We start from the raw sequence: 17,239 nt of genomic DNA, 5'->3' as shown, positions 1-17,239 counted from the left end.
GGGTGCACGGAGTTGGGGGTAAGGTGTTAGCGTCGATTGAGGATTGGTTATCTAACAGGAAGCAGAGAGTTGGAATCAATGGGTGCTTTTCTGGTTGACAGTTGGTGACTAGTGGAGTGCCGCAGGGATCGGTACTGGGGCCTCAACTGTTTACCATTTACATAGGTGATCTGGAGGAGGAGGCTGAGTGTAGGGTAACAAAATTTGCTGATGACACGAAGATGAGTGGAAAAGCAAATTGCGTGGAGGGTGCGGAAAGTCTGCGGAGAGATCTGGATAGGCTGTGAGTGGGCGAGGACCTGGCAGATGGAGTATAACATTAGCAAATGTGAGGTTATCCACTTTGGTAGAAATAATAGTAGAATGGAATATTATTTAAAAGGCAAAAAGCTGCAGCATGCTACAGTGCAGAGGGACCTGGGGGTCCTTGTGCACGAATCACAAAAACCCAGTCTGCAGGTGCAGCAGGTGATCAAGAAGGTGAATGGAATCTGGCCTTTATAGCGAGGGGGATAGAATATAAAAGCAGGGAGGTCTTGCTGCAACTGTACAGGGCACTGGTGAGGCCGCAGCTGGAGTACTGTGTGCAATTTTGGTCGCCGCATTTGAGAAAGGATATATTGGCCTTGGAGGGAGTACAGAGGAGGTTCACCAGGCTGATACCGGAGTTGAGGGGGTTAGCTTATGAGGTGAGATTGAATAGACTGGGCCTGTACTCGTTAGAGTTTAGAAGGCTGAGAGGGATCTTATAGAGACATATAAGATAATGAAGGGGCTAGATAGGGTAGAGGTAGAGAGATTCTTCCTGCTTAGAAAGGAAAACAGAATTAGAGGAGACAGTCTCAAAATAAGGGGGGGGCCACTTTAGAACGGAGTTGTGGAGGAACTTCTTAACTCAAAGGGTGGTGAGTCTCTGGAATTCTCTACCCATTGAAGTGGTGGAGGCTACCTCGTTGAATATATTTAAGTCACGGGTAGATAGATTTCTGATAGACAAGGGAATTAAGGGTTATGGGGAGAACGTGGGAAAGTGGAACTGATCCACTTCAGATCAGCCATGTTCTTATTGAATGGCAGGGCAGGGTCGAAGGGCTAGATGGCCTACTCCTGCTCCTATTTATGTTCTTATGCGTCATCTGCAAATTTACTAACCCATCCTTCTACACCCTCATCTAGGTCATTTATAAAAATCACAAACAGCAGTGGCCCCAAAACAGATCCCTGCGGTACACCACTAGTAACTGAACTCCAGGTTGAATATTTCCCATCAACCACCACCCTCTATCAGCAAGCCAATTCCTGATCCAAACCGCTAAATCACCCTCAATCCCATGCATCCGTATTTTCTGCAGTAGCCTACCATGGGGAACGTTATCAAATGCTTTCTGAAATCCATATTCACCACATCAGCTGCTTTACCCTTATTCACCTCTTTGGTCACCTTCTCAAAGAACTCAATAAGGTTTGTGAGGCACGACCTACCCTTCACAAAACCGTGTTGACTATCCCTAATCAAATTATTTCATAGAAGCATAGGAACTAGAAGCAAGAATAGGCCATTCGGCCCTTTGATCCTGCTCCGCCATTCATCTTGATCATTGAATTCAACTCGCTACTGCGTGTCCTTGATATGTATGTCCCTGTCAGGCAAGGAGGAATTGGTCGAGCTAGGGAACCGTGGTGCACTAGGAAAGTTGATTCGCTGGTTAAAAAGAAAAAGGAGGCTTATGTCAGGATGAGACTCGAGGGCTCAGGTAGTGCACTAGAAAGCTTTAGATTGGCTAGGAGGGAGCTAAAGAGAGAGTTAAGAAGGGCTAAAAGAGGACATGAGAAGACTTTGGCTGATAGGATTAAGGAGAATCCTAAGGCGTTCTATAGAACATAGAACACTACAGCACAGAACAGGCCCTTCGGCCCACGATGTTGCGCCGACCAGTTAAAAAAACAATGACCCACTAACCTAAACCAATCCCTTTTCGTCCATAAACCTATCCACGGATCTCTTAAACGCCCCCAAACTAGGCGCATTTACAACTGCAGCAGGCAGGGCATTCCAATCCCTCACCACCCTCTGGGTAAAGAACCTACCCCTGACATCCGTCCTATAACTACCCGCCCTTAATTTAAAGCCATGCCCCCTCGTGCTAGCTTTCTCCATCCGAGGAAAAAGGCTATCACTGTCCACCCTATCTAAACCTCTAATCATCTTATATATCTATAGATATGTTAAGAACAAAAGGTTGGTTAGGGCAAGATTAGGGCCAGTTAGAGATAGCAGTGGGAATTTATGTGTGGAACCGGAAGAGATTGGAGAGGCATTGAACCAATATTTCTCTTCAGTGTTCACGCAGGGGGACATAAACGTAGCTGAGGAGAACACTGGGTTACAGGGTTGTAAACTGGACAGTATTGCAGCTGGTAGGGAGGATGTGCTAGATATTCTTGAGGGTTTGAAAATAGATAAGTCCCCTGGGCCGGACGGGATTTATCCTAGGATTCTCTGGGAGGCAATTGCAGAGCCTCTGGCTCTGATCTTCAGGTCGTCGTTGGTCACCAGTATAGTGCCAGAAGATTGGAGGTTAGCGAACGTTGCCCCGTTGTTTAAGAAGGGGAACAGAGACTTCCCCGGAAATTATAGACCGGTGAGTCTTACTTCTGTTGTGGGCAAGGTTTTAGAAAAAATTATTAGGGATAGGATTTATAGTTATTTGGAGAGTAATGAATTGATTGGAAATAGTCAGCATGGTTTTGTGGAGGGGAGATCGTGCCTTACTAACCTTATTGAGTTTTTTGAGAAAGTGACCAAAGAGGTGGATGGGGGTAAGGCAGTTGACGTGGTATATATGGACTTTAGTAAGGCGTTTGATAAGGTTCACCATGGAAGGCTTCTGCAGAAATTGCAGATGTATGGGATTGAGGGTGATCTAGGAAATTGGATTAGGAATTGGCTGGCGGATAGGAGACAGAGGGTGGTGGTTGATGGTAAGTATTCGACATGGAGTTCAGTTACGAGTGGTGTGCCTCAGGGATCTGTTTTGGGGCCACTGCTGTTTGTAATTTTTATAAATGATCTGGATGAGGGTATAGTTGGGTGGATTAGTAAATTTGCTGATGACACCAAAGTCGGAGGTGTGGTAGATAGTGAGGAAGGGTGTCTCAGTCTACAGGGAGACTTGGACAAGTTACAGAGCTGGGCCGAGAGGTGGAGGATGGAGTTTAATGCGGAAAAGTGTGAGGTAATTCACTTTGGCAGGAATAACGGATGTGTAGAGTATAGGGCTAACGGTAGGACTCTGAATAGTGTGGATGAACAGAGGGATTTAGGTGTATGTGTACAGATCCCTGAAAGTTGGAAATCAAGTAGATAGGGTTGCTAGGAAGGCATACGGTGTCTTGGCGTTTATTGGTAGGGGGATTGAATTTAGGAGCCGCAGCGTCATGTTGCAACTGTACAAGACTCTGGTGCGGCCGCACTTGGAGTATTGTGTACAGTTCTGGTCCCCACATTATAGGAAGGATGTGGAGGCTCTGGAGAGGGTGCAGAGGAGGTTTACCAGGATGTTGCCTGGTATGGAGGGGAGGTCCTATGAGGAGAGACTGAGGGATTTGAGGTTGTTTTCATTAGAAAGGCGGCGGCTACGAGGGGACCTTATTGAAACATATAAGATGATTAGAGGTTTAGATAGGGTGGACAGTGATAGCCTTTTTCCTCGGATGGAGAAAGCTAGCACGAGGGGGCATAGCTTTAAATTAAGGGGGGGTAGTTATAGGACGGATGTCAGGGGTAGGTTCTTTACCCAGAGGGTGGTGAGGGATTGGAATGCCCTGCCTGCTGCGGTTGTAAATGCGCCTAGTTTGGGGGCGTTTAAGAGATCTGTGGATAGGTTCATGGACGGTAAGGGTTTGGTTTAGGTTAGAGGGTCATTGTTTTGTAACTGGTCGGCGCAACATCGTGGGCCGAAGGGCCTGTTCTGCGCTGTTATGTTCTATGTTCTATATCCTGATCCCTCCATCCTCCCATATCCGTTGATCCCTTTTAGCCCCAGGAGCTATATCTAATTTCTTCTTCTTGAAATCAGACAATGTTTTGGCCCCAACTCCATTCTGTAGTGCTGAATTCCACACATTCATCACGCTCTGAGTGAAGAAGTTTCTCCTCACGTCCATTCTAACAGGTTTACCCCTTATCCTCAAACTATGAGCTCAAGTTCTGGACTCCCCCACCATTGGGAACATTCTTTCTGAATTTATCCTGTCTAACCTTGCTAGAATTTTATAAGTTTCTATGAGATGCCCTCTTACTCTTCTAAACTCCAGTGAATATAATCCCAACCAACTTAGTCTCTCCTCACATGGCAGACCTGCCATCCCAGGAATCAGCCTGGATATAAATTGTCCCATTGATAAGACGCAGTATGGGTTCATGAAGGGCAGGTCAAGCTTGATTAATTTGGTGGAATTCTTTGAGAACATTACATGTGCAGTGGACAATGGGGAACCTGTGGATGTGGTGTATCTGGATTTCCAGAAGGCATTTGACAAGATGCCACACCAAAGACTGCTACGTAAAGTAGACAGGAATAAACATGTCCTTTTCAGAGTGGCAGTGACTAGTGGGGTACCACAGGGTTCACTGCTGGAACCCCAGTTGTTCACAATGTACATTCATAATTTGAACAAAGGAATTGAATGCAATATCTTCAAATTTGCAGACGACACTAAGCTTGGTGGCTGTCTGTGCTGAGAGGAGGATGCTAAGATGCTGCAGGGTGACATGGACAGGCTGGCTGAGCAGGCAAATAGTAGGTAAATACAATATGATGTGGATAAATGTGAAGCTTTTCACTTGGATGGCAAAAACAGGAAGCAAGATTGTTCTCTGAATCGTGGCAGTTTAGGAAAAGGAGAAGTGCAACGTGACCTGATGTCATGGTGAAACAGTTGCTGAAGGTTGGCATGTAGGTACAGCAGGCGGTGAGGAAAGCTAGCCTTCATAGCAAGAGGATGTGAGTATAGGAGTAAGGATAACTTGCTGCAGTTACACAGGGCCCTGGTGAGGCCACAACTTGCATATTGTATGCAGTTTTGGTCTCCTAGTCTGAGGAAGGACATTATTGCTATTGAGGGAGTCCAGCAAAAGGTTCACCAGACTGATTCCTGGATTAGCAGGACTGACATATGAAGGGAGATTGGATCGACTGGGCTTGTACTCACTGGAATTTGATTTGATTTATTATTGTCACATGTATTAGCATACAGTGAAAAATATTGTTTCTTGCGCACTATACAGACAAAGCATACTGTTCATACAGAAAGAAACGAGAGTGCGCAAAATGTAGCGTTACAGTCATAGCTAGGGTATAGAGAAAGGTCAACTTAGTGCAAGGTAGGTCCATTCAAAAGTCTGACAGCAGCAGGAAGAAGTTGTTGAGTCGGTCGGTACGTGACCTCAGACTTTTGTATCTTTTTCCCGTCAAAAGAAGGTGGCAGAGAGGACATCTGGGGCGTGTGTGTGGACCTTACTTATGCTGGCTGCTTTGCCGAGACAGCGGGAAGTGTATACAGAGTATATACAGATGGGAGGCTGGTTTGCTTGATGGGTTGGGCTATATTCACAACCTTTTGTATTTCTTACAATCTTGCGGAATTTAGAAGAGTGAGAGGATCTCGTAGAGACACATAAAATCCTGATGGGACTGGACAGACTAGATGCAGGAAGAATGTTCCTGATTTGGGAAAGCCTAGAACTGGGGGTCAAAGTATAAGCATTAGGGGGTAAGCCATTCATGACTGACATGAGGAAGAACTTCTTCACTCAAAGAGTTGTGAACCTGTGGGATTCTCTATCATAGAAAGCTTTTGGAGCCAGTTCGTTAGCTATGTTCAAGAGGGAGTTGGATGAGACCCTTGTGGCTAAAGAGAAAGTGGGAGTGGGATACTGAAAGTGTGTGATCAGCCACGATCATATTGTATGGTGGTGCAGGCTTGAAGGGCCGAATGGCCTACTCCTACGTCTATTTTCCGTGTTCATTCTGTTAATAACACCAACTCTGAAGCGATGATTTGTTCCTAACCATTACGACTTCCTTTCTCTTATGTTCCATAACGTTTGTCACTTAATCTTCCCCACCCATTAACCTATCCTTGATCTTCCCTTTAGCTCCACCTGACCTCTCTCCCTCAATGGCACAAAACTCATCACATTTCTCTCTCTCTTCAGTCACATTAGAAACATTAATCCTTTCTCTCTAAAGAGATGCAGTCTGATCTCTCGTTCTTCCAGCATTTTCTGTTTTTATTTCAGATCTCCAGTACTGCAGTATTTTGTTTTTAGTTTAGCCAATGTCTGTTGTTGGGAAATTGATGGTCTATAATTAAAGATGGATTGATTAGATACCTTGAAAGCTTTCAACTCAGATGGAGCCTGCGTGCATTTGTAAATATTAGCTATGCCTGATGAACCAGGTTCATTTTTTCCCAAAGTGGTGACTAAATTAGTAGACACTAGATGTGTCTATCCAAGTTAGAACATAGAACACTACAGCACAAACAGGCCCTTCGGCCCACGAGTTGCGCCGGTCACATCAACACCTACCAATCTATAGACCTATCTATAACCCCCAATCCCATTAAATCCCATATACTCATCCAGAAGTCTTTTAAAAGACCCCAGCGAGTTCGCCTCCACCACCACTGAAGGCAGCTGATTCCATTCACTCACCACCCTCTGAGTGAAAAACTTACCCCTAACATCACTTCTGTACTTGCCTCCCCGCACCTTAAATCTGTGTCCCCTCGTAGCGACCATTTCAACCCGGGGAAATAGCCTCTGAGAATCCACCCTATCTATTCCTCTCAACATTTTATAAACTTCTATCAGGTCGCCTCTCAACCTTCGTCTCTCCAGGGAAAAGAGTCCCAGCTCCCTCAACCTAACTTCATAAGGCATGCCTCCCAGTCCAGGCAACATCCTTGTAAATCTCCTCTGCACCCTTTCAATAGCTTCTACGTCCTTCCTATAGTGAGGCAACCAGAGCTGCGCACAGTACTCCAAATGAGGCCTGGCAAGGGTCTTATAAAGTTATTTACATGGACTCCCAAAAGACATTCGATGAAGTCCATTTAAGACAGGTTGTATCTAAACTGGAGGGACATAAATATTCTAGCCGGTGCTAGTGTCTCATGGAAGGATTTAAACTAATTTGGCAGCGGGGTGGGAACCAAAGCAAAGGGGATTCAACTGAAGGGGAACCAGACAGTAGGGCCAGTAAGACACAGAGGAAGAGCAGGCAAGGTGTAGTTGCCAATCAAAGAGGGTCTGGTGCAAGAAGTGTAACATGTAAGGCAAATGAACTTAGAGCTTGGATTAGTAATTGGAACTATGATGTTGTTGCTAATTACAGAGACTTGGTTAAGGGAAGGACAGGATTGGCAGCTTAACATTTCAGGATACAGATGTTTCATGTGAGATAGAGGGGACGTAAAAAGGGTGGGGGAGTTGCAATTCTGATTAAGGAAAATATCACACCTCAGAGGGCTCATACAGTGAGGCAACATCAGTACAGTTCAGGAATAGGAAGGGTGTAGTCACAATGTTGGGGTTTACTATAGGCCTCCCAACAGGAGATAAAGGAACAGAAATGTAGGCAGATTTTGGCATGGTGTAAAAATAACAAGGTTGTTGTGCTGGGTGATTTTCACTTCCTCTATATTGACTGGGGGGGTGTATGGTTTGTCAGGGAAGGGTAGTACCTCTGGTGGGGGAACATGTCACGCCCTTTTCAGGGTGGTTCGTCCACTCTTTGTCACCACCTGACACTCAGCTGTCACCTGTGGCTCCCCGTAGCTGTTTGCATGCGACAGCGGCCACACCCCGGGTAACGGCCTCGACAAGCCGGCTAAACCGGGTGAGGGTAGCCGACGGGTCTCAACCCTCAGTGAGATAGAGAGATGTCTATCCCAGCACATGAAGACAGAGTCCTGCGGATGGAGTGGACAAGACCAATGGAAGGTCCAACAGTCATGAAGGCGGTCTCTGCAAGCATCGTGGAACGTGAAGAGCAGGACAAGACAGAAGATGTCCTGATCATCCACTGTGCCTAGTCCCATCTCCAGCTGTCTTGACTCGTCTTGCCATTGGATCTAGATGGGAACTGGGGAGAGAGATTGAGGCTGACGCTGCGCAACTCTCCCTCACTTTAATCCAAATCAAGCACTAGTCTCGACACCACCATCATCATCATTGTCCTGTTCAACCTTTGAAGCCCTGTGGTGATGGGCGAGCGATGAAGCAGCAGGTGTGGATACACTGGGAGCTGTAGTTACGGGCCTGCACGCAGGCGGCTCAGGTCTAATGGTCGTTTTCCGCTGACCGAAGCAGTAGTGAAACTCGGTGTCTACCTGGGCAACCGAGCAGTCCTCTTCAGGAACGCACTGCTCACCTCCGTAGAATGAGGAAGGGGCTAGAAAAGGTGCCCTAAACATTACCTGCTTCACTACACCCTGACAAGTTCTACGAAGAACTAGACACTCTACTATCAGCAGTAAGCAACACCGACAAACCGATCTTGCTTGGCGATTTCAGTGCAAGAGTAGGGTGTGACTCTGCAAACTGGCAGGGAGTCATCGGGAGGCATGGAGTGGGCAAGTGTAACAGTAACAGTCTACTCTTAATGAAGATCTGTGCAGCACACGACCTCCTCATCACCAACACAACCTTCCGTCTGCCTACCCATAACAAGACCTCCTGGATGTACCCCCGCTCTAAAGCATTGGCATCTTATCGACTATGTCATTGTCAGGAGAAAAGACAAGCAGGATGTCAGAGTGACCAAGGGCATGTGTGGTGCTGACTGTTGGACAAATCACAGGCTCACTGTCTCCAAAATGAGGCTCCGCATCAGATCCAAGAGGCTACCTCAAGAAAGCAAGGTTATGAAAAGAATCAATGTGGCCAAGCTAAAGAACCCCAGCGTAGCTTCAGCACTGGCTGAAGACTTAGAAATCAAGCTTGCTGACCTACACCTCGCAGGCAGCGCTGAGGACGACTGGGAATGCTTCAGGGATGCTGTCCATACATCTGCGATGAAGACACTCGGGGCCCTCCACCTGCAATCAGCATGATTGGTTTGGAGAGAATGATGAGGAGATACGGGATCTACTTGTTGAAAAGCACCATCTTCATCGGGCCTGTCAGAACGACCCATCATCAGCAGCCAAGAAAAATGCTTTTACCAGCACTCGTGGGATAGTCCAGAATAAACTGCGTAAAATGCAGGATGCCTGGCTGAGCACCAAGGCAGGTGAAATACAGGGTTACGCTGACAGAAACGACTTGAAACGGTTCTATGAAGCCCTCAACACTCTCTATGGACCTCAATCTCTCAGGAGTTCCCCCCTCCTGAGTACAGATGGTACAACTCTCATTACAGAGAAGGCTTGGATCCTGCAGAGATGGGCTGAACACTTTGAAGCCGTCCTCAACCGACCGTCATCTATTAACGATGAGGCAATAGACAGGATTCCCCAGGTTGATATCAACAGCACCATGGATGTCCCACCGGTAGTAGCCGAAGTCACGAAAGCTGTCAGCCAGCTATCCAGTGGCAAAGCCCCAGGGGCAGGTGCCATACCCGCAGAGATCTACGAAGCAGCTGCTGGTCCTGTACTTATCGAGAAGCTCACCGAGTTGTTCCAGTCCTTTTGGAAGCAAGGGTCTATTCCTCAGGAACTTAAAGATGCTTCCATCGTACACCTCTATAAGAGGAAGGGCAATCGGCAAGTATGCAACAACCACCAAGGAATCTCACTGCTCACCATCACAGGAAAATCCCTCACAAGAGTCCTGCTAAACCGTCTGGTCACTCATCTGGAGCTGGGCCTGCTTCCAGAGTCACAGTGTGGCTTCCGCAAAGGTCGCGGAATTACTGACAGGATTTTTGCTGCGCACTAACTTCAGGAGAAATGTCAGGAGCAGAATCACGAGCTCTACACAACCTTTGTTGACCTCGTAAAAGTCTTCGACACTGTCAGCCGACAAGGCCTGTGGAGAATCATGTCAAGGTTTGGCTGCCCCCCCCAAATTCATTCAGATGGTACGCCAGTTCCACGATGGCCAGAGTACTAGATGGCGGAGAATCCTCTGAGGTATTCCCAGTCACCAATGGCGTCAAACAGGGCTGTGTGCTCGCACCCACGCTGTTCAGCATGATGTTTACTGCCATGCTGAATGATGCCTTCCAGGACAGTGTTGCTGGAATCAGCCTCAAGTACAGAGTGGATGGGAAGCTCTTCAACCTGAGGAGACTTCAAGCTACTACCAAAGTGTAGGAGACTGTTCTGAGAGACTTCCTTTTTGCCGATGACTGCATCCTCTATACTGGCTCGCAGCCAAAGATGCAAGTCAGTATGGACAAATTTTCCACGGCTTGTGATAACTTTGGACTCATCATTAACATTATAAAGACTGAAGTCCTGCACCAGCCTGCTCCTCATGCACCGTACACAGAACCCATAATCACAATCAAAGGGCAGAAACTACAGGCAGTGGACTAGTTCACTTATCTTGGCAGCATCCTCTCCCAAGCAGTGACTACTGATACAGAAGTTAACTGCAGAATAGCAAAGACAAGTTCTGCTTTTGGTAGACTGTGCTCCACTATATGGGAACATCGAGGAATCAGCCCAGCAGCAAAACTGAAGGTCTACAGCGCCACGGACTCACTACCCTCCTGTATGTCTGTGGAACGTGGACTGCGTATCGAAGGCATGCAAGACAGCTCAATCATTTCCACATGATTTTCCTTCACAGAATATTATGCATCCAACGGCAAAACAAAATACCAGATGCTGAAGTTCTCTCTAGAGCAAGTCTACCATCAGTCCACACACTGCTGATGAGAGCACAGACCCAGTGAGCAGGTCATGTCATCCGAATGTCAGACGAGCGCAAAGCCAAGCAGCTCCTTTTTGGGGAACTCTCTGCTGGAAGACGCTCGCATGGAGGGCAGAAGAAATGTTTCAAAGACACACTCAAGACCTCCCTGAAGTCGCTTGACATTGACATGACCACCTGGGAAATGCTGGCACAAAACCGCCCGACCTGGCACTGCCTCATCCACAAGGATTTTCAAACTTGCAAAGCAAGGTGCATTGCTGAAACACAACTTAAGTGCGAGCTGTGCAAGTCCAGATCCACCAGTGCAACAACTAGTGTCTACACAAATCTGTCCAATATATGGCAGGACATTCCGTGCCCGAATTGGCCTGATCAGTCATCTTTGGACACATGCGAGGTGGTGCATTTTGGTAGACTGAACCAGGTAGGACTTACTCAGTTAATGGCAGGGCATTGGGAAGAGTTACAGAACAAAGAGATTTAAGGGTACGTATTCATAGCTCCTTGAAAGTGGAGTCACAGGTGGACAGAGTGGTGAAGGCGGCATTCAGCAAGCTTGGTTTCATCGGCCAGAACACTGAATACAGGAATTGGGATGTCTTGTTAAAGTTTACAAGGCATTGGTAAGGCCACACTTGGAATACTGTATGCAATCTGGTCACCCTATTACAGAAAGGATATTATTAAACTAGAAGGAGCGCAGAAAAGATTTATTAGGATGCTACTGGCACTTGACGGATTGAGTTATAAGGAGAGGCTGAATAGACTGGAATTTTTTTCTCTGGAGCGTAGGACGCTGAGGAGTGACTTTATAGTGGTCTACAAAATAACGAGGAACATAGACAAAGTAGATAGTCAATATCTTTTCTCAAAGGTAGGGGAGTCTAAAATTAAAGGGTGAGAGGGGAGAGATATATAAGGGTACAGAGAGGCAATTTTTTCACAAGAGTGTGGTGAATATCTGAAATAAGCTGCCAGCGGTAGTAGTAGAGACGGGTACAATTTTGTTTTAAAAAGCATTTAGACAGTTACATGGGTAAGGTGGGTATAGAGGGATATGGACCAAATGCGAGTTATTGGGACTACATTAGGGCTTTATAAAAAAAAGAGGCATCATGGACAAGTTGGGCCAAAGAACCTGTTTCCATGCTAGAACCTCTATGATGTTATGGCGTTTAATCCAGACAAATGTGAGGTAATGCATTTTGGAAGATCTAATACAGATAGAAAATGTACAGTAAATGGCAGAACCCATATGAGTATTGATAGGCAGCAGGATCTGGGTGTACAGGTACACAGTTCACTGAAAATGGCAACACAGGTGGAGAAAGTAGTCAAGAAGGCATATGGCATGCTTGCCTTCGTTGGCTGAGCACTGAGTTTAAAAATTGGAACCTTGATTAGGCCACAAAGAACAAAAAATTACAGTACAGGAACAGGCCCTTCGGCCCGCCAAGCCCGCACCGACCATGCTGCCCAACTGAATTAAAACCCCCTTCCCTTCCATGGACCATAACTCTGTATTCCCATCTTTTTCATCTATTTGTCAAGACGCCCCTTAAAAGTCACTAATGTATCCACTTCCACTACTTCCCCTGTAACGAGTTCCAGGCCTCCACTACCCTCTGTGTAAAAAATTTGCCTCGTGCAACTCCTTTAAACCTTGCCTCTCGCACCTTAAACTGTGCCCCCAAGTAATTGACTCTTCCACCCTTGGAAAAAGCACTTGGAATATAGTATTCAGTTCTGATCACTGCACTATGGATATGGAAGCTTTGGAGAGGATACAGAAAAGATTTACCAGAACGTTGCCTGGTATGGAAGGTATTAGACATGAAGAAAGGTTGGAGAAACTTGGTTTGTTCTCACTGGAACGATGGAAGTTGAGGGGAGACCTGATAGAAGTTTACAAGATTAAGAGGGCCACGGACAGAGTGGATAGTCAGTTTTTTTTAAACCAGGGACAAAGGGCCAACTACTAGGGGCACACGTTTAAGGTGCAAGGGGCAAGGTTTAAAGGAAATGTACAAGGCAAACGTTTGTTTAGGGTGGTTGATGTCTGGAACTTTTTGTAAGGGGAGGTAGTTGAAGCAGATATGATAGTGACTTTTAAGGGGTAGCTGGACAAATACATGAATAGGATGGGAATAGAGCGGCATAGTCCCTGGAAGGGTAGGGGGTTTTAGTTCAAATGTGCAGCATAGTTGGTGCAGGCTTGGAGAGCTGAAGAGCCTGTTCCTGTGCTGGAATTTTCTTTGTTCTAAGTCCCTTAGAAGGGACAATTAGTTCAAATTCATGAAGCCCATGAAATTGAAGACAAATTATTGATGTGGTTAGAAAATCGGTGGAGAGCCAGGGTAACGGACGGGTACTCAATTTGTTAGGGTGTCACCAGTGTGGTTCTGCACAGATGTGTGTTTGGATCTCAACTACTCATTGTATTTATTAATGATCTGGATGATGGGATAGGAAGGTACATGTCCAAATGTGCTTAACAAAGATAAGTGACACTTTAGTTTAAATGGAAGGATGAAATTATAAAAAGATATTGATAGACCAGGTGAATGGGTAACACTGTGGCAGAAGAATTTCAATTTGGGCAAATGTGAGGCCGACCAACCACTGAGCCAAAAAGGGTAGAACAGGGTACTTTTCTAAATACGAAAACAGTTCAAACCAGTGAAGGTCCAAAGAAACTTGGAAGGCTAGGTACATCGACCTTTAAAATGTCATGAACAGCTAAAAGGTCCTGGTTAGATCACATATGCAGTACGGAGAGCAATCATGGACACTGCACCTTAGGGAAGATATATTGGCATTGGAGGGAATGAAGTGTAGATTTATGAGAATGCTATCTGGGCTGCACAGAAAAAATGATGAGATGAGATTACTGGTGCTGTATTCCTGTAATTTAGAAGGTTAAGGGATTGATGTTTTCAAGATTTTAAAGAGACCAATGATTTCTCACTATCTACCCTATTTCCACTGAGTGGGAAGTTTGGGATGAGGGGACAAAATATCAACATTAGGAAATACTTTTTCCATGCTGAAAAGTGATATGACTTGTAATAGAAGTCTGAAACTCTTTTTTCACAAATGTTAGATTGATTGTTAACTTTCTACTAGCGACTGATAGATATTTGTGAATCAAAAGTATTCAACGATATTGAGCAAAGGAGGTATATGGAGTTAGATTGCAGACCAGCCACGATCACAGTGAAGGATAGAGCAGGCTGGAGGAACTGAATGGCCAACTCTTGTTGCTATGATTTGAATATAGGGATAGAGATGTTTTGTTGTAATTGTATAGGGCACTGGTGAGGCCAGACCTGGAGTAGTGTGTGCAGTTTTGGTATCCTTATCTGAGGAAGGGCGTCCTTGCTATACAGGGAGAACAGCTCAGGTTTACCAGGTAGATTCCTGGGATGGCAGGTCTGTCATATGAGGAGAGACTAAGTCGGTTATTACTTTATTCACTGGAATTTAGAAGAGTGTGAGGGGGGATCTGTCTGATTTCAAGAAGAAGAAATTAGATAGAGTTCTTGGGGCTAAAAGGATCAGGATATTGAATTTGATGGTCAGCCATGACCAAAATGAATGGCAGAGCAGGCTTGAAGGCCTAGTCCTGCTTCTAGTTTCTATGTTTATATGACTGCAGACTAGATGCAGTGTTTCTGTCTCTCACCCTGTTTTGGAAATTCTGCTGGCTAGCTAAAAGCTAGAGGCAAGCAATGACTCCATCTCTACTTCGAGGTTTGGTGGGAGCTCCTGGACAGGGAAGCAGGGAAGTTAGAGTTTAAGTTCTCTATTCAAAGGACTAATTCATAGTAGATGTTGCAAACCTGCAAGATCCAGCATCACGTGAACACACTTACTTTCTGCGCTAAGCCTAGAATGGGGGTTTATGTTTGTAGAGATGTTTGCGTTGGAACAGTATTCTTAGCTGTTAATATTTACACAATATCTTGTTTTTTTTCCTTTGTTTGTAATTGGTAAAGTTTATTGCTCATTGCCTTATTATGTGTTAACTGTATTCTTAAATAAACTTTGTTTGATAAAAGCTCCCCAATGGGTCACTTGAATCATACCTGGGTAGCACAGTGGTTAGCACTGCTGCTTCACAGCGCCAGGGATCTGGGTTCGATTCCTGGCTTGGGTCACTGTCTGTGTGGAATTTGCACATTCTCCTCGTGTCTGCGTGGGTTTCCTCCCACAGTCCAACAGTATGTGCGGGTTAGGTTGATTGGCCATGCTAAAACTGCCCCTTAGGACATAGTAGTGACATGCATAGGTTAGAGGAATTAGCGGATAATGTGTAGGGATACAGGGCTAGGGCCTGGTTGGGATTGTGGTCAGTGCCAACTCAATTGGCCTCTTTCTGCACTGTAGGAATTCTATGATTCTATGAAAAATCTTATGCTTACCCTAGCCAAATTCAAAGTGTAAAACTTATAGTCTAGGCTGACTTCATGGGCAATTTGTTGGGACAAATTGATGGCTTTTCAGGTCTCTGCTCTTCAAACTCCCAATAATCATCGTACCCAGATCATTACTAATCTGTACCTGACTGATTGCTGGCATACTTTGCAACTTCAGCTTCACATGTGTCCTCTTTTTTGCCTGCTTTTTCCCCCACTGATTTCTCTTTCTCTTCTTGGAATCGGAGGATGTGACAAGTGGCATCTTGTCCAACAGCCAGAATATCCCCAGCGACTGCCATGTTCATGGTGGCTCTTGTCTCCGTGTCATGAGAATGAACAAGTGTCGCCGAAAGGCTTCCAGTCACACGTTCCAAACGTAGGAAATGCTGGCAACCAAACAAAGATCAGGTAATCAGTAAGAATTAATTAATATCCTTGTGTAAATTGTCAATTTCAAGTTAGGTTTATATATGCGTGTTATACAATGCTCAAATATAGACTGAGCTCATAACAGTGTAACAGCCAAAGATGGAAGGAATTCCTGAAATCCGTGCAAGAGAACTTTCTCGATAAATGTGTTTCCAGGCCAACAAAGCAGGAAGCAGCACTGAATCTAGGAGAATGAAGTGGGGCAAGTTCAGAATGTTCTAGTGGGAGAACTTTTGGGAAATAGTAAAGTATCATGAGGTTTAAATCAGTTATGGAGGAGGACAAGGATGGGGGAAAAGTCAGGCTGATTGTAGATATAATAACCCAACCCAACCCAGTACATCCTGAGTTCAAGTTTCTTATTCTAGGTCATGTTCTTTCAGTATAATGGAAATTCAAGTGCTAAATATAGTAGTGACACAGCATAATAATTAACTTGACAACTCAACATTTAATATATGCTTACAGCTGTAAAATTACCAAAAACTGATCCACATCAAAAAAACCTGACAATGCCAAAATGGTTCTGATTATAGATCCATGTTTTGCCAAAACTAACATTCTGAAGATGCAAAGTGACAATGCAGTGTCTTTAGTTGAAGCCTAGGGATACTTAATTTCACTTTCTTGTATTGGAGGAGAATGAGATAAGTACATGAATGGAGATAGAGATAAATAACAGTTGTACTACAGTTTCAAGTTAATGGAGGCATGCAACTCCATAACATTTGGGGCCTGGCATTCTGTGTGCCCCAGTTCTCATTGCAATGGTTGTTACAAACTCCCTACATCAGTTTCAATTGAGGTAGACAGCTGTAGATTTGGGCAACACATGTAATTTGCATAATGGTAGTTTTCCATATCAGCTGCCTCACCATTCAGTGTGAGCAGTGCTGACATATTGGTATTGTCACTAGACTAGTAATCCAGAGACATAGCTTAATGCTCCATGGACCCAAGTTCAAATCTCACCACAGCAGATGGTGAACGTTGAAGTCATTAAAAGTTTAATGATGACTAATGATTGTTGCAAAAACCCAACAGTTCACCAATGTCCTTTAGGAAGGAAATCTGCCATCCTTGCCTTGTTTGATCTACATGTGACTCCAGGCCCAAGGTGATGAGGTTGTACCAAAGAACAAAGAACAATACAGCACAGGAAACAGGCCCTTCGGCCCTCCAAGCCTGCACCACTCATTGGTCCAACTAGATCATTCTTCTGTATCCCTCCATTCCCAGTCTGCTCATGTGACTATCCAGATAAGTCTTAAACGATCCCAGCGTGTCTGCCTCCACCACCCTGCTTGGCAGTGCATTCCAGGCCCCCACCACCCTCTGTGTAAAATACGTCCCTCTGATATCTGAGTTGAACCTCACCCCACCTCACCATGAACCTGCGACCTGTCGTGTTTGTCACCTCTGACCTGGGAAAAAGCTTCCCACTGTTCACCCTACCCATACTCTCAATTTTATTCACCTCTATTAGGTCTCC

The 17,239-nt window shown here is 45.3% G+C and overlaps 1 protein-coding gene across 1 annotated transcript in view; it reads right to left on the bottom strand.

Annotated features, from left to right (window-relative positions):
* preb (prolactin regulatory element binding) overlaps positions 1-17,239 on the bottom strand; it is an 81,335-nt gene that overhangs the window by 53,481 nt on the left and 10,615 nt on the right. The window contains exon 2 of the mRNA XM_080200888.1: positions 15,461-15,704. Coding sequence (XP_080057014.1) covers positions 15,461-15,704 — 244 coding nt within the window. The remainder of the gene's footprint in view (positions 1-15,460; positions 15,705-17,239) is intronic.

Source organism: Carcharhinus amblyrhynchos, chromosome 12 (assembly GCF_965287045.1).
Source record: "Carcharhinus amblyrhynchos chromosome 12, sCarAmb.v2.hapA, whole genome shotgun sequence".
NCBI classification, from domain to species: Eukaryota; Metazoa; Chordata; class Chondrichthyes; order Carcharhiniformes; family Carcharhinidae; genus Carcharhinus; species Carcharhinus amblyrhynchos.
Note: the sequence above shows the minus strand (reverse complement) of the source record. Positions and strands in the feature narration are given on the sequence as shown.